Here is an 18,276-nt window from a genome sequence, read left to right as displayed (position 1 = left end):
AGAAGCAAAACTAAGTGAACAAGCCCTCCACCCCACACACCCTCTACCCCCTCCCCCCTCAACTCCCCAACACACCCCCTCCCCTTCCCCCCTCAACTCCCCAACACACCCTCTCCCCCCTCCCCCCTCAACTCCCCAACACATTTTGTGCAGTACAGTGCACCAGTGGACCACATGGCACCAGTATGCAAGGCTGTGCCTACTGGCCTCCCCTCCTCCAGCACCAGGTGCCCCCCTGTCTGATCAGCGCAGGTTCCTGCCAGACCTGAGCACGGGGCTGGTCCTGGTGGAACTAGCAGCTGAGGATGTACTTGGCTGCTCTGATGACTGTGGTGGATGCATGTCCTGCATTGCAGCCACCATCTCAGACAGTATGTGCTGCACTGCGGCCAGTTCTGCACATATGTCCTTTGAGGTAGACTCTATTGCTGACCTCAGGGATGTTTGAGGGGTTCCCGAAATACTCAGTTCCTCGGGCACAGTTGGGGTGGGGCTGGGAGTTGCTGGCCATGAGTTAGCCGAAGACAGACCATGCATGCTGGTGTCAGGCAGGCTGCATGGGGACAGGTGTGGGGAATGCAGGGGGCCAGCAGAAGGAGTTGCAACATGCAGCACATCCCCTTCCTCGTCATCAGAGATTGCTGCTGTGGCAGCTGTTTCGCCAATTGTGCTGCTTGCAGCCGAAGCAGTCCCTTCTGCCGCCGACACTTGGGTGATGCTGGCTGTTGTGGGTGCCATAGTGGTGGACGTAGAGCACATTGGTGCTGTGGCCTGTGGTGTGCCCTTGGCCTTCCGAGGTTGTGGCGATTGGCCTATGCCCTGGAAGTGGAGGGGCAGTGTTGTCCCTCCTCGGCCCTCGCCTTCTTCCCTGGTGTGGCACCGGTGTCCTCATCAGTGCTGTCAGATTGTGTGCCTGTGGGGGACCAAAGGAGGGAGAGGGTTAGTGATGGGTCTACGGGCATTGAGCATGCATTGGGGTGGATGCATTGATATATTTGGTAGATGAGTCACATTGGGTGAGTGACATACAGGTTGCCTCACTCTTGGGTGGGTGATGCATGGAGGCATTTGGGTTGCAACACAAATGGGGTACATCATGCATGTGGACGAGGTGATGCTCTGCGCTGCCTGTAGGCAGCATTGTGCTTATGTGTCTGGTGGACCCTGATATACATCATTGCACTGTCAATTTGTGTGGACATCATCGTGGAGGCATTGGCATTGTTTGATTAGAGACACCTACCTGCTTCGGCTGATGACGGGGCTCCTCTCTGCATGTCCCCAACTCCCTCTATTGACTCGGTGCCTATGGTGGAGGCACATATCTCCTCCCATGGTTGGAGTTTTATGGGCAACTCTGCACCTCCACCTGTCGCCATCCCAAGGTTTCGGTTCGCCGACTGTATGCTTCGCACACGTAGACGTAGATCGTCCCATCGCTTGCGGCATTGTTTTGGTGTGTGGGGTGTGGTGGGGACAGCACTCACTCTCTGGGCGACCAATGCCCAAATCTGCTTTTTGCGCAGCAGCGCTGGTCGGGACATGTCTGTTGCAAACACCACGTCTGCATGCTACTGCAGTTTCTCTGCCAACATAGTGAGCTCCTCTCTGGAGGAGTGCTCCTGGCACGGCCGATCTCCAGTTTTTTTGACAGCTTTTGGCATCCTAAAATCAAACAGGTGGTGGTTGAGGTGTGCGGGAGTTCTGGGGGTCAGATGGCTCCTGGTTGTGGAGGATGGCAATGGATTGTGTTTTTAAAGATGGCCGCCGTGCTCTTTCCCGTTCCTGTGCGATGACGCTACTTCCGGTTCTGCTTATTTACGGTCACCGCTAATAGCGGTTTCCGCTATTTGAGGTGACCGCTATTAGCGGTGACCGCTAATGCCGATGGCTAGGATGCCGGAGGTGCTATTTGCACTGCAGACGATGCCGGAAAGGGGGATTTTTCATGCTTTTGCGGCATGGCGGTGAGTTCATTACCGGCATGGCGCAAAGCTTGTGCCCGCGAACTCGTAATGGACTGCTTTTAGCGGTCTATTGCCAGCACGGACACGGTAATTGCGCCATGCCAGTAATGACCGGAACTTACCGCCAGGGTCGTAATGAGGGCCAATGTCTCTAAAGCTATGGGAGGCCACCGTTAGAAGGGTGCCTTCGCAAAAACATCGCCGGGATTACATAACAACAGAACTGAACTGGGCAGAGGAAGGACAGCTGGGAACTGTGGCAGAGTAGTTGGAGCAGCTGGAAAGGGAAATGGGAGGGGAGAGAGCTCAGAGGAGGGATGGGCAAGGGGGCATGGGATATGAAAGGGATTTGAGAGCGGTGGACCCCCGAAAAAGACATAGACTGGAGTTGAGTGTGGGCAGCAGCACGAGAACAGTTTAGTATGGCCGGCGATCTTTGGGAGGTGTGGGCTGTAATGGGCAGCCAGTGGGGGAGCTGTCTCTAAGTGCCTGTCAAGTTACAGTGTAAAGTACACACTGATGGAGGTGTCCTCTCTGGAACATTAAAAGACAGGTCGTATAGCACCTCTTCTATTGCACAAACTGCAAGTGGTGACATTGCTATAATAATATTTGACAATTACCTTGTCTTCTTGGGTCTGCACCTCCTGTCTCTGTTCCACCGGCGCCCCCTGCTTCCTCTTTTTCTGCAGAGAAGACAGGGCGAACATAAAATAAAGCACAACCTTTAGTTTGGGTTACAGCCCTAACATGCCCTAACCAAGTGTTCTTAGATAACTGTAAGAAAAGGGTCTATGTAGTTGCATAGAAGGTGTGGAACACGTTCATAGAATGTGCTCTGGCACTGTTGGATTTCCTCCCATATTCCTACATGTATAATGATTTTGTTTTAATTATGTGTACATGGTTTAATAAAAACCTTTACAACATTATTTAATACCCTATAACAATATTTATCACAAAAATATTTTTTTAAATTCACATTTCATATTTCATTTTATAAGAGGGAAAAAAGAAGACAAAAACTGAAAGGTAACAGGCTTATTTAAAATGTAATTAAAAAGAAACTACGGTTTTCAAATTCATTACATCAATATAAGAATTTAAAAAGAATATAAAATCCCTGACTTTATCACGTTACCTTTTCCTAATTCCTATTAACCAAACCTGATCACCCTTCCATTAAAACCCTGGTGTGCTGAATAGCAGCGATTGATCACCCATTGTTATTTCCATTAAGTATCCTGTACAAGGACTGATCAGAACTCAGGGATTTGTCATTGTGAGCGAACTGCTGGAAGTACTGCTTTGGATGCCTTATCATTTCAGGACAATCAATAAAAAGGTGTCTCGGGGTTTCTATTTCTTTCCCAGAGCATCCAACCCTACATTTCCTGAGGTGCTGCAGCCATTTTAGGCTGATGCCACATAGTTCTCTGGTGGAGAGTAAATTGAATCTTAAAAGCATTAACTTTCCTAATAGAAATGAGGGCAATGGTGTTTCAAGATCCTATACGTTTCGGGGCTTCAATGCCTCATCATCAGGGAAACACCCTCAAAATCTCGGTGTGTTGCTAAACCATAGAACACACCCTTAGAGACGCATAACATGTTGTGAGTAATAACACACTGCTCTGTATCACTTTTCTATCAGAGATTGCCTATGTGTCGTTATAGAGTGGTGACAGTCCGGGCCGTTGGTCCAGAGCTCCAGATACCCCAAAACAATTCAGATATGGCTGTAGACCAGATTGTGGTGTCCGGAACCTTGGACTTCTATTACTACACATGTCAACTTTTTTGAACATTTGTATTTTGTTTGATTTTGTACAATTATTTTGTTTTAAAGAATGATGAACAGCCATGGTGGATATATGGGTTATTTTTGTTGTTGATTGTGAAATATTGTGTTTTCGATACATTTGTTTTGTCCAACTGATTACAGGATTTTATGTACTGTTGAAAATCTTTTTGTATTTACTTTATTAAAGACACATTGGGCCTCATTACAAGCATGGCGGTCCGGGAACTACGGTACCGGTAAGCATGCCGGTACCGTAGTTCCCGGACCTTCATACTAGGTGCTCTGCTCAGGTTTTTCCTGCGGGAGTAACGGCACCCGCGAGCGGAGCATGTCGGATGCACCGGCACAACTCTGAATGTGCCGGTGCATCCGACGTCCCCATCCCCATTCAGCCCTATGGGGCAGAATGGGGAGGCCCTTGATTCCGGCACCTGCAAATGGGCGATTACCGGGTTCGCCGAGCTCGGCATGACCCGGTTCTTGCCCATTCGTGGGTGCCGGAAATAATGCAACTCCCACGGCTACCGCCAGAGTTGTAATGAGGCCCATTTTCTTTGGAAATGTATGTATTTAGTTTGATATCATTGTTTCAAACTGTCTTTTGAGGTTTTCGATAAATATATGAGTTATACTGGAACACTTTGTCCTAAATTAGGAAGAGTGCAGGTCGCGTTCTGAGCAGTTACTTGAGGTTGTCATTGGGCATCACTCCAATTATGACGGTCCGGTAACAGCGGTGCTCGTAAGCCTACCAGCACTGTTGTTACCGGACCGGCCCAGTACGGTACTGCGGGCGGGTGTCAGCCCGCCCGCCAGGGTCAGACCTGGCGGGCAGAACGGTACCCGCCCGCAGAGTTTCACAGAAGCATCGGCACTGTTATTAACGGTGCCGGTGCTTCTGTGCTCCCCATTCCCATTGTGTCCTATGGGACTCGAATGGGAATGGGGATTTACAATTACCGGCGCCTGACTTCCCCAAACGCCGGGGATGTAATCCCCCAGTGTTTCCGGCAAGCCAGGTGCCGGTGAAATTCGCAAGTCCGGCAGCAACCTGCCGGTTCTACCGGCACGGTTACCGCCGGACTTGTGATGGCGCCCATTGTTAGTTTGGGACTTTGGAAGCTAGTTCTACTTTTACGATCTGCACCCCCTTGAAAAACATAGAATACTTTAAACGTTCTTGTGTACTTTTAATATACATCATGACCGTAGAGTACAGTCCCGACCCATGTTTATGGGGTAACTAAAGGGACAGCCCTATTTGTGGGATGACTAAGGGCTTAGTAAACTTTGAAACAAAGGGGGCATCCTGCCACGTGTATTCACATTCATTAGTGCAAATATTTTGATTTTCATATCGGTCTTGACAAGGATATCTCTATGTCAACTATTAACATCATGCAGATAGAGGGACACTGTGCTTGATCAAGTTCACAAAGCATTTATTCTTTAGCTTGTGAATTTACCTTTTTTCTTTTTTTCAACAGTTTTTTGTCATTTATCTTTCCATCCAAAGCCTAAGCCTGTATGTAACAGTTCATATGGTCTAATGTTACACCCATTTTAATGTTAGGGTGGGGGTTGTATGAAATGAAAACCCAGTGTGCATTAGGCCCTCATTACTTGTTTGGAGGTATTTCAGAGGAAAATCCTCTGAAATACCACCAAACGGATTTACTGTTACCGCCACTTGGTCAGGTCGGAATTTCTGCCCCATTACAAGTGGTCGTAGCGGTGTAAATCCCAATTTATTTTGGTTCCGTTGGACCCAGTGGGGGTTTTGTGTGGAATTACCGCTGTGGAATTAAGGGCACAGTAATTACGCCAAATTCTGCCACTTTATTGGTGTTGAGTGGCAAGATTTACCTCCAGGGTTTTGCTGGAGGTAAATCTTCCATGCAACGCCAAACCTCATAATTTGGCGTAGTGATAAAATTAGAGGTAACTCAGTTACCTCCAATTTTACCATTTACTGCCATACTCGTAATGAGGCCCATATGTACTTAATGATTCCAGTATTCAATCCTTTTATTGCAAATATTTGTCAAATATTAAGACCCGTGGTTATTCTTTTGTTCCCAAATGGTTCTTTTAACCCTCACTAGTGCTACTTGTCCACTTCATTTTTCTCATAGAGGTATTTAGAAAAGAGTCCAATGGGAGTGTACCAGACCGTACACATTGGAATGATAACCTACTATCAAAAAATAATGTATATGGTTTTTCTAGTTTTGATTATGTGCTTTGCCCTATAAGCTAGGTGTAACATTCTTAATGTGATTAAAAATGTGCTTGAAGTGATCATTAGAGATGAACACTTTTCAAGCTATAAAAGGAGCCTGTTTCTAATGTCAGTAATATTAAAATAATTGTCCTTTTTGTTTTTTTAATAGCTTTTTTTGCAAAAAACACACACCTACATCCTTAAAGATATCTGTGTTTTTCCTCGGGAAGCACAGTTGTCAGCAACACTGCAGTGGGTCTAGCAAACGTGCATCTGACAATGTGACTCTCACGCACTTAGAAAGAGACAAGGACAGGCAGTGAGACAAAGATAGACCAGGAGAACACAGAGAGAAAGAGTGAGAGAGGGAGAGTGCTAGATCCAGCCTATATTCGCCATAATATAATATCTTAGATCCTTAAAAGGAGTCAAATGTGCCTAGTAGTTTGCAGTTTTGTATTAGTCCCTCTAGGTGGGACCGCCATGCCCAGACCTGGGTCCTGAGCTTGCTGTGCCTAGAGACCCAAGCTACAACTCATGAGACCAAAGCATTTCTGGTATTGCTTGTGATCTTACTGAAGTGATGTGACCTAGCAGTTCGGGTGGACCTAGATGACCCCTTTTGCAGTGTGACGTGTGCTTTTTCCCCTTATGTAATGGCACAGCAGGATGAGAAACCATGGTTGGGATGGTTGCCCAGAGCAATGCCAGTGGTTATGATTAATTCACAATTTTCCATCCATGACGGTCCGGTTTTGTGTGAGTATGCAACTGGTGTGTGTATTTGTGGGTGATTGAGAAATTCAGGCTGTTGTTGCTAGTGGATATCCTACAGCTTCAGGGATGGTTTTTGTTTCACGTGAGGCTAAATAACTAGAGTGAAATAGATACGTGCTGGAGTTCCGGCCCTGGAGAAGGAGCTTGATGAGTCATCAGAGCATGTGGCAGTGAGCGGTTGGCTAAGTGTCGATGGAAAATTCTGGAAAGGCTCAGAATAGAATGTTACAGGAACTTCTAGACTGAGTTCTCTACAACCAAATGCTGGTGGGTTCCATAGGATCTCAGTAGTTCAGCACAGATACCCTAGGCTTCAGTGCCATCTAATGCAGCCACTATTTCTCCATTCCTGTGTTTAATCACCACAAACAAATGTCAAGACAGTTCAACTTGGTCACAAATAGCAATGAGCGATTTGAATGAATCGATACATACAAAAAGCAGTTGCTTTCAGGCCCTCTCGATAAAGGCGCTACATCGGTGCTTCAATCTGCATTACCTTTGTTTTGCTTTAGTAACCTTGTCAGAGCAACCATCAAATCCTCATCCTGAGAAGCCTCAGATCATGGCAGTACCAAGAAATATGGGAATGTGCTTCATTCAAAGCTTGTAATCTCTATAACCTTAGATGTTAAATACGGGGATGCCAGGGTCCACAAGATGAACTATTTCTGTTATGTGGAAACATTTCCTCCTCCTCTACGTCTCCCTCCACCAGCACAGCCATTGACGGTGTGTATGGCACGCAGTGGTGGTTATAGCAGGTTGCCTAAAGGGCTAAACCTCTCCAAACCACGTAGGCAAAGACTTGAAATCCCTTGAAACATGGAAAGCAAAACCTTCCAAAATGATAGCTTAATCCATGCCATCATGGCCAACTACTTGTTAAATTTATGAGAGGAGTTAGAATACTACATCCCTCCTTACAAGATTGTCAGAAAATACTGTGTTTAAGATATCAGCCCACGAAATTACACATGCAGTATTCACAAAGGTTGCATGCAGAGCAGACAGTGCTATTACAAGTTGGATTACTGCACTAACAATGCAGTAAAACCAGCAACTGATTTCCTTCAGCAAAAAGCTGGCAGTAATTGCTAGCTGGTAAGGCTAGTTCGGGCACCGTTTTTCAACACCATCAGCAAAGGTTATAAGGTGTGATGAATCCAAGGATTATGTCACCTCTCCCAATAGGGGAGCCACCCCCTTTGGGACTAGGGAGGCGAGCCTGCTACAATTAACACCCCTTAGGGGACAGGGTAAGCAGGATCCCTCTGTAGGTGACTCCCCCATAGGCGACAGGAATACCCCAGAGAGACTTAAGTCACCATTCTCCCCCCCCCAGACACCAGCACCTTTATAAGGTTTGTAGGAACTATGGTGTATAATAACCCTATGACCCCTTTAATAGTTGACTGTGCTTCTGACCCAAACTTCACTCAGTCCTAGTGGGAACTAAGCAGAAAGACGGAGAAAACAGCCTTTTGGAGGTACGCCACCTAAAAAAAAACAATCAGAACAGAGAATATGCAAAGCCTGTAGAGTTCAAGAACGTCTATTCACACGCAGGAAGTGTGGCCAGCAGTAGTGAGGGAACGCCAGAAGAGGCATCCCGGGTCATATGTGGGTCATATGCGGAGAAAGACAGAACCAAGCCATGGAGTGGGAAAAGGACAGAGATACCCTAAGGTGGGGAGAGGTACAGAGACAAGCCCCAGAGCCGGGAGAGACTAGAGGAACCCAAGAGTGGGGAAATTGAGAGAAACAATCCCCGGAGCAGGGAAAGAACCAAGAAACCCCAGAGTGGGGAGAAAGACAGAGAGAAGCCCCAGAGTAGGCAGAATACAGAGAGACCCCAGAGTGGGGAAGGAGGAAGAGGAAAGCCCTCAAATGGGATTAACACGGTGAACCCCAAGAGTGGGGAGAGAAAAAAAGACAAGCCCCAGGATAGGGAAAGAAATTGGGAGAAAGAGTGAGAAAAGCCACGGATTGGGGAAAATACCCCAAAGTCCCTGAGTGGGGAGAGAAACTGAGACAAGTCCTGGTGTGGGCAAGAGAAACAAGATAAGCCTGAGTGGGGGACACAGAGACTGAAAGGGCCCAGAGACTGTGAGGAGCAACAGTCAAATGAGAAACTAGAGAGACCTGGCTGGATCCTGGGACTGCACTCCAGCAATACATTACCAATATGCAGAGGCGTTGCTGGGGGGGGGCTAGGGGGCTATAGCCCAGGGTCTTTTGGTTGTAGCCCCGGATAGCAGCTCAGGGGTTACAACCAAAAAGGCTAGCTAGCCCTCGGTCCTGACAGTCCCAAAATGAGTGTAGCCCCTGATCTTTTCCAGACCTTGCAACACCCCTGCCTATATGGTTTGAAGTGAAAACATAGGCAGGGGCCTATTGTAAAAAACAAACAGGGGTAGGGTTCAGAAGCCAGCAGTTATCCCTCTCATTGGGCAAGTGTCTTTGTGGTTTTATGTTTTCTATTTTAGTATTAGGGGCAGAAAGTGGGTTGGAACCAGATTTCCTTTGCCCTTCGTGATACAGACAGTAAGATTTTCTCTGGACTGGGGCTAAAGGAACTTGAGGAGTGGGCAATAGCCACTAATCGATAAAAAAAGAACAACAAATTGGATTTTGTACAGGTATGACTACAATTTTAAATGTTTTTGTTTTAGGGGAAAATACATGCCGAAATGATGCACCAGCACTTTCTGTTGCTATGATAGACTTCACACAAGCCTTTGATATGGTTAACCATCAGATACTATGGGATACATTTTAAAAAAGTGGGTCATTCCATCAGCCCTCTTAGCGTTAATCATGCACTTGCATGAGGACACATTGATGCAGGTGAGATTGAAGAGACGGAGCGCTTGGACTAGGGAGATTGCCATATTTAGAGGATTATAACAAGGTTGTATACTTGTGCCCTGTCTCTTCAAACTCTACCCATCTGATTTGGCTGACTTTTTGATCAATGCCTCCTTGGTGAGACCAAAAATGTACAATTTACCAATAACATGGATGGCATATGCCGATGACCTGATTGTTGCAGATTATAAACCTCTGGGATTTTAGAAGCTGATAAAATCAGTGGCAAACTACGGTCTGAATAATGACTTGGTTATTAACGTGGGTGAGTCAGATATAACTTGGTTTTCCAGAAACGCTGTAAAACCGTATTGATTTACATAGCACCCTAATAACTCCAGGCTAACCCCTGTAAACAATGTGAAATACTTAAATACTTGGGCTTTCACTTTGGAGCGACACCAAACAAAACTTCTATTATAGATCGATTGGAGACTAGAGCCATACAATTTGCCTTTCAGATGAAAAAAATCCACACAAAAAATGGTGCATTCACCATCTTAACACTGATTGAGTATTATAAACTAAAAGTGATTCCAACCCTTTTATATGGCATGGTAGTGGAACTCCAAATCAGACAACTTGATTGGGATGGCCTGGAAGGGCAAATTTGGAAAAAGGCTCTTAATCTTCCACTGAATATACCAATAGCACTCGTTAGATTCAAATTGGGCCTGACGGCTCAAGCGGCTGCTACAGATGGAAAATGTCATCCATATATTATTAATTGCTGATGCCTTTACAACAGTCCCTTTATGAAGATTTGCATAAGATTATGGTGGCTGATAAATCAGTAACACGTGCTGGTTTTAAAGGTTTTGCAGATGAAATCTTGAAAGAAATCCATTGTACTAGCGCTGATCTAATGACAAACTTAGTGCCGACTAAAATATCTTTTTCGAGTGGGACTGGATACTCACAATCGGGAAAATGCATGCCTATAAACTTTTCAGAAGATTCTCCAGCTTAGATACGCCAACTGGGGTAATACCAAATTACTTAAGTATATTCCCAAATAGGTATTGTGAAATGTATTCCTTCACTTAAGAATGAATATTATACTGACACGAGCGGTTCAGTCAAAATGATCTAAAAATTGTGAGATCTCAGGAGAATGAAATTTTTGTTATTCCGATGAAAAACTGCAAAGATTAAATGCTTGGCGCTACATGATATTAGAATAGAGATTTTCAATCGCTTCATAGCTGATGTTAGCTGGTTGTAAACTGACTACTTTTGAGGAAGGGCAGACAGTGAACACGAGAATGCCTTAACAATAACAGTTTAACATTTTTTAACAAGAATTTATTTGGTCACCACTATTTGGTAATTTTAATGGTTTTATTGGTTAAGAAGCAAACATAGAAAATGAAAGATTGATTTTCTTTTCTCTGCTTTTATAGTACTTTTGAATAATCAATTGCACTGTTATCGGTTTGCTATGTGGTTTGACCATGTTTTATAATATGACATTTATAATTGTAAATGATTTATAATGTTATTTGTAGTATGCATTTGTGTTTTGTGTAAGGTTGTAACTAACAACCCTATCACATTTAATAAAAAAGAACAGGATGTCTGCACAGAGAACTTTATTTAAGTTCAAACACCCCTTTTGACCTGCATTTTTCGAGATCAGGTCTTCGTATCACAGATTTAGGGAAAGATTATGTCTTTTGAGTCTGAAGAGAGGATAAAAGATATGAATATCATGCCTCCTTGTCTGCCTCCTGATTCTGACTGACCACAAATGGCTCACAAAAAGCAGAAACAGGCCACCTTTCAACATATCTGGGGAATGGAGCTTCGACTGTGCAGCTTTGGATGAAGAAGGGCAGGAGCAGCAATGGGAGGTGGTGAGAAGACAGCTGGAGATGAGAATGAGGAGGCCCACTGTGCAGAGGGTTAGGCCACATCATGTTACACACCCTCGACACGCTAGGCAGGCGCCTCATCACTTTCATCCTGCATCTTCTCATCACAGCACTGACATCCGCACAACCACACCAACTACAACTCCTCAAGGTGATGGCTTTTTGTAATACATGGAAATTCCAACACACTTTCAGTGTTCTGTATGGCTCATGCCAGCATTATTTATTTTCTGGGATGCTCAGCCTGGTATCGGGCACCCTTCTGCTCCTTGGCACATCTCTGTATCTATCAGCCTGGAAGAAAGCAATGCTGCCACTGCCTGCTTCTTGACATTGCTGGCATTCTGAGCTTTATGAGCATTGGTCTGCACCCACATTGTCCTTTACCTCCAAGCAAGTGAGCACATATTCCACAATCTAAACCAGCAGAGCATAAACATGCAGGTGAAGTGTGATGCTAGCCTTTCTGTAAGACACTGCTATGCAAGCTTCTCAGAATATGCATATGACTCTATAGTCATGCAGAAGGTACTGCCCTGGTATCTAGAGCCACTGATGTGCACAAAAACCTGGCTTTTAGGCACGGAACCTGACCAACTGTACCTCCTTCACGTTACCTTCCTACTTTCCATGAACCTCTCCTAACTTGCCCCCCCCCCCACACTTATACTTACCCCCTCCTCAAACCACCCGTGGTTACCTCCAGTTAAATAAGGGGAATGCATGAGCACAGGGATGAATGCAGGAAGCAACAAGGATATCACATCACAAACACTGCTTGCACGATGTATATGAAATGCATGCCATGTATGCCTCCCCTGACAGACATGCTCCACTTCTATCTTGCAGATGACACTGGACGCCCCCTCATGAAATGGCTACTCATTGAAAAATCCAGGAAACAAGACATGTGCATGAAGAACATTGCATCACCACAGACATTGAGACTTGTGGCATTCCAGAATAATAGTTTGGACTTGTCAAGGCCAGGTTCCATTGCCTGCTACGCATAGGTGGAGCATTGCAGTACAACCCTGAGACGATCTGGAAAATCATCCTCCTGTGCTGCATGCTACACACCCTGCTGGCAATCTGGCGACCAGGGTCATTCTTGAACTGGATTATCAGTGCTCAGGTCATGATCAGGATAAGGGGGATTTGCCCCATCGACCTGGTGCTGCACAGGAGCGCAGAGACTATTTCTTCTGAGTGAATGGATTGAAATTGTGTTGTCTGTTTACTTCCTTTTCACTGACTTCATTTGGTTTCATATAAAATCACAAATCATATCATATTTAATAAATATATCCTTTACTACTTAGAAAAACCATTACAAGAATATTCTTTAAGTGAAACGTATTTGTAACATGATCAACCAGTCCCTTGTCCTTAACCAAACCAGCCACACACACGCTCCTCCCGTTAACCCCTAAACCAACCACACTCATACTACTCTACTCTCTAACTCCAACTACCCTCACCCCCACCTTTCTAGCCTCAAAGCTCCTCGCACATACCCTTTCCTCTTTAGCCCCAACATCCCTCACATGTTTCAACCTCATTTGCAGCACTGCATTTTACCCCATTCCAGTGAGATATACTGGCATGGGGTAGTCCTGCTGCACTGAATAATCACCCCTTGGACTGTCCCAGACACAAGAACCAAATGGGGGAGATGATGTAGTTGATGGAGTCCCAGGGTCACTTGACTGTCCCAAGTCAACTTGTGTCATGCCAATGACTATATGTTCCAATGTACAGGACATTAAACTCGAAAGCCCACCCAGTATAACAAGTCGCATGGCTCTGAGTACCAATCACCTGTCTGTTCACTGAGCAAAACATGACAAAATTCTGCCACTGCATCGTATTTTCCAACCAGATGATCACAGAAGTCGCCTCTCCCATGGCTGCTAACCGCTGCCTGGCCTGGTCTTCATGCGCTACATAAACTGCCCTCCATTGTCTGTGGCAACCACACTATGCCCTGCAGGGCATCTTCAGTGGCAGTGGGTGCAGAGAAACTAACAATGCCCTAGCTAAAATGACCTAATATGCCCCCAACATGTCCGGGTAATGTGAGGGGTCAAAAATGTGAGGCGGACACATTTTAGAGGATTTTTCAAACAATTACATTTTATTAAACTGAAAAGGGTAAATCGCCTCATCTACCCTACTCCAACAGGGATTTCCCTGACTAAATAAACTAAGGAAAAACCCACCAGAATAACATTTCTGGCCCTCACACGTATACATAAACATAAACAAGAAAATATATGGCAATTCAAAATGTCACTACCTGTATTTGCTGCACCTTGACAGTCTTTGTTTGCAACCTGAACAAACTACCCTTCCCCAGGTTTTAGGTCAAAGTCAGTTCCATTGAATAACACAAAACAACAAGGAAATGCAGGGTTAAAAACAATGTTCAAACACAGTTCTTGATAAAGACAATTTATTAAAGAAAACTTCCAACACTCCACCGTTCAATCCAGAAGGGGTCCTTTCCTGCAGAAAATATATAGTTCAAAGTTCCTTAAACAGTACCAATACGAGTCTTGGTCAGGATGATTTCTGTTGCAGTATGTATGATTCACAAAACCCATATAAGCTGAAAGTGATTTCTCTTCATAGTTCTTCTCTTGCAACACCACAACTTCTTAGTCCAGCAAATATCAGTGTTTCTTTCTTGACTCAATAAAACACCAATGGCCCTCTTGACTGTGATTTTCTCTAGGCACCATGAAACACAACAACTTCTTCTGTTACCAAGGTAATCCAGGTCCGGTCTTCTACTTCCACTTCTGTCCTGCCAGACCAAGACTCCTTCAAAAATACACCATGCAGTTTTCACTCCTCTGCTTTTGAAGTTTCAGCTCCACTGACACTTTTAAAGGTTAACATTTCTTCAACTTCAAACAGCTTTAAACGTTTCTTCACAACATTAAAGCCAAGACAAGATGTATACCAATGCCCTTTAAGCTCTGCTAGTCAAACAATGTCTCTGTCTCTCTTCAACTCCAACTTTCTTCTAGGGCCGCTTTCCAACCACTCTTGTCTTTTGCCAAGTACTTTCAACTTAACCTCTATTGGCTTTGGCAATGTAAGTTCTTGACTATTTTGCTATTTCTTCCACACCATAGACATTCATGTACAAGCTCTACCTTTAAGGATGTTGTATCAGCTCCATTTACACCGGTAGCAACAGTTATTCCCAGAGAAACCTTTACTTTAGTCTCTTTTGACTGAGGGCAATGCTTGTTCACCTCTCAGCTTATAGTAATGCTTGTTTGTTCTCTTCGGCTCACAATGTTGAGGTTTAATACTTGGTTTCAGAGGATACATTATTATGGTTTTACTGAGGTCTTGTCTCCGAGTTAAAGTCACTTTTAGGTGCACACGACTAGTATTTACGTTGTTAAAAGCTGTTTTTATAATTTACGAGGTTCCAATCTTCCTTCCACAGCATATTTGTCAACATGAGAGTGCTACAATTGTTGCACTCCATTTTTTGACATGTTCTGGTCAGCTTTATTCACTTTCACTCGCTCATGAAAAGCAACTGGTTACAGTTGCCTGCTTGCACTGCCTGAAGGCTTGGGGACTTGTGGAAACACTCACCGGCTCCTCAGTCTCTGTCACAGGCTGCAGAACTTCTCCCACAGGTATTTTCTCGGCCAGGCACAATTCTCTCAGCAAGCTGCCATTGGTCCCACCACGCAGGCACAGAGTTCGGCTCACCACGACCTCCTGGAGCATGGCAGCGTCTGCGCACGGTCTGCTGCACACTTCTCGCTGCAAATGCTCTGCAATCAGGTTTCATGGAGGAAAGCTGTCACACCATGCGCTTCCTGCTGCTTAACCTTTTTTTAATTTTTTTTTATTTGAATGCATATGGTTAATCAACCTTCCACACTATGACACTGGAATCCAAACGTTGGGGGGGGGAAAGGACCAACTCAGGACTGATAACTGGAATAAACGGATGGAAAATCCTGGTGTCCTTTCTTTTCTCCCACTTCTGTAGATTCTGCCACCAACGTACTTTCCCTTCCTCTGCTGCTTCCTCCAGCCCCAGCAATTACTTCTGCTGCTACCACTGCTACTGCTTCTCCAACCACAACCACTACTCACCTGCTACTAAGGGAGCTTTTTAAGCCTCTCACCCTCCGACAGGTATGGGCTGTTTAGCCTAATTGCCTGACCTTTAAGCCTGCACTGCTCTCCAGCCCTCTTCCTCGTCCCAGTACTCTTGGGATTATGAAACTTGGAGTCCCAAGTAACAAAATCAGTTCTAATTAATGGTTTATTACTTTAAACTTTAGAACTATTTGGTTTATACATTTTTACAAATGCTTCATCATGTTTTATCACAGAAGGGGAAGGCAGTTCATTTACACCACCATTTACAGGTTTGGTTTCTCCACACCTTGGGGAGAAAGGGGGATGTTTAGCCACATCAGGTTTAATGGGTTCCTCCTTATTAAGTGGGGTATTAAAAGATGTTGCATCCACTTTGCCCATGCACAAAAGGTTACTCCCTTTCAAAGGAGAATGCCGCGACTCATCCCACGGGACCCCTTCACCACCTTGGCCTTGTCTCCTAACAGGTGATCCTCCCACAGTACACCACCCCCAGGGACAGGATCAGGAAGTGTCTGCCTTTCCCTGGCCACCTGGGAGCAGGCTTTTGGCACCGGTACAGTGAGGGATCCGTAGGCTTCTTTACAGTATTTTGTGGAGCCAGTTGGTGTCTGCAGCTCTGCTCCACTGTAGTTTGTATTTGTGTTTCATTTAGTGTGACTATATCTCAGCAGCAACAGAGCGCTGTACATGCATTAGAGCAAAGAAGATGACTACACTTATAAGATGATCACGGAGCTGTGGTACTCCAGCGTTAGTGTATCCAAAATCACATGTAGGAATGCCCTAACAGTCTTTTTTGAAATACACAAGCATTGGAGTAACCCTGGGCGCAACCAGAATGGTATTTCAGTATGCTGGGGCATAACAGGAAAGGAACCATTTTCGGTACTTACTTGCGTACAAGTTTTGTTTCAAGGATTGTGATGGTATGGCTCCTGCAAGAGTATATGCCGCCAAAGGTGGTACGTTTGGCAGCAAGGTAGGCAGGCATTTGAGTGGTGGTTGCCGTCTATGTGGTACAGGTGAATTTGAGGAGAATCCTGGTGGGGATAAGTAGCCAGTGTAAGTCACACAAAATGAGGGTGATGTGGTTGAATTTTTTGGGAACCTGTTAGGAGGCATGCCGCAGTGTCATGGACCACTTTGAGAGGGGCCAGCTGTACATCTGGGAGTACAACAAGGTGGGTGCATCTCCATCAATGTGTCCAATCACAAGGGATAGCGCCGGGATACCGCCCAACGCTATTAGCGTTACAGCAACTCGGTCTGGTGTAATTTGTGCCTGATCCTGAGTTGCGGTATGGCCGTAATTCCCCAGTTTTTAAGAGTCCATAGGACTCTATGGGGTGTTTTGGCACTATTATTGCCAGCGGTAATAGCGCTGGTTGTAAATGCGCCAAAAATTGGCAGACAGCTGGAGATTTACCTCCAGCTAAAAGCTGGAGGTAAAGCTCTGACTTTCTGCCCAAACTCGGGATTGGGCAGAATGGTAATGCAGCAATAATAGCGTTACCACTGCATTTTTACCACTCCGCCCAACCCGTGGTGAGGCCCTTAGTCTTCGGAAGTGGTTTGAGCCCTTCTGTTAATATGCTCCTCGAAGAAGATGTTACTGTCTACAATGAACTCAAAGGATTTGGGGGCGGGGTCAAGTTGAGGCATCCACCCATCAAAGTGCATGTCACTCAGTCATTCTTGGATGATTTCTGGTTTGGATGTGTAACCAATGAGAATAAATTCCATTTTGATTGGGTTGAATTTTAAGTATGAGCTTGCCATCGACCTTTGAATGGTGGCAAGGCATTTCAGAATGTGTTTAATGTTGTTGGAGCAGTTCACTAGCAGTACTTTTGGGTATCGTCCAGGTATTGGTGTAGAGATGTTTGGATCACAGAGGAGTGAATATAGAAGCTCTATTTACAGGTTGAAAACCACTCGGAAGATATTGAACCTTGTGGAAATCATGCAGCAGTCGCATGGAAGGTACCCATTTGGACAGCTCAGTATTGACCTAATATGTAAGAGGAGAACCATTGAGAACCATGCCTGAAAAGTCCATCTTTTGTGCAAGGATGGTATTCAGAGTGTTGTGGTCGACCTTATCGAAGGCGGGTGATCCAGAAGGACCAAGAGGCAAGTGTTCCGTTTGGCCATGGTCTAGAGAGCACCGTCAATCACCAGGAAGTAGCTGTTTCTGTGCTGCATTTGGGATGTCACCCGGACTGGTAATCCCAGAGCAGGCCATGTGGATGATCTGCTTGTGGAGTTGATTGGGTAGTGCTAGTACCTTGTCACTGATGTTATTGCTAAAGGAAAGGGTGGTGATTGCTAAGTAGTTGGTGCTGTCCTCTGGGCCCAGGGTGTTTTTTTAAAGAGCGGGTGTTGTCAGTCCTGTTGGTAAGGAGATTGGGAAGATGACCTGACTGAGCGAGGTGTTAACTATTGGAGGAGAGGGATGACGGCGGGTGCTGTGACTTTTTGGGTCCTGTGTCTTTTAAAAAAAATTTGGCAGAAGGTGGGACATCATCAATGTAAGTGTTTGGCTTTAGTGAGGTGAGAGTTTCATCACAAGCCCTGGGATTGGGGTGGTGAAGGCAGTTAGCCATTGGTATA

General features: G+C 45.2%; 1 protein-coding gene across 1 annotated transcript in view; it reads right to left on the bottom strand.

Annotated features, from left to right (window-relative positions):
* LOC138569526 (rho guanine nucleotide exchange factor 3-like) overlaps positions 1 to 18,276 on the bottom strand; it is a 388,611-nt gene that overhangs the window by 219,622 nt on the left and 150,713 nt on the right. The window contains exon 3 of the mRNA XM_069647576.1: positions 2,591 to 2,653. Coding sequence (XP_069503677.1) covers positions 2,591 to 2,653 — 63 coding nt within the window. The remainder of the gene's footprint in view (positions 1 to 2,590; positions 2,654 to 18,276) is intronic.

Source organism: Ambystoma mexicanum, chromosome 2q (assembly GCF_040938575.1).
Source record: "Ambystoma mexicanum isolate Mex_15411 chromosome 2q, UKY_AmexF1_1, whole genome shotgun sequence".
In the NCBI taxonomy this organism is placed as follows: domain Eukaryota; kingdom Metazoa; phylum Chordata; class Amphibia; order Caudata; family Ambystomatidae; genus Ambystoma; species Ambystoma mexicanum.
The sequence above is the reverse complement of the archived record's forward strand: the minus strand, read 5'-3'. Positions and strand labels throughout refer to the sequence as shown.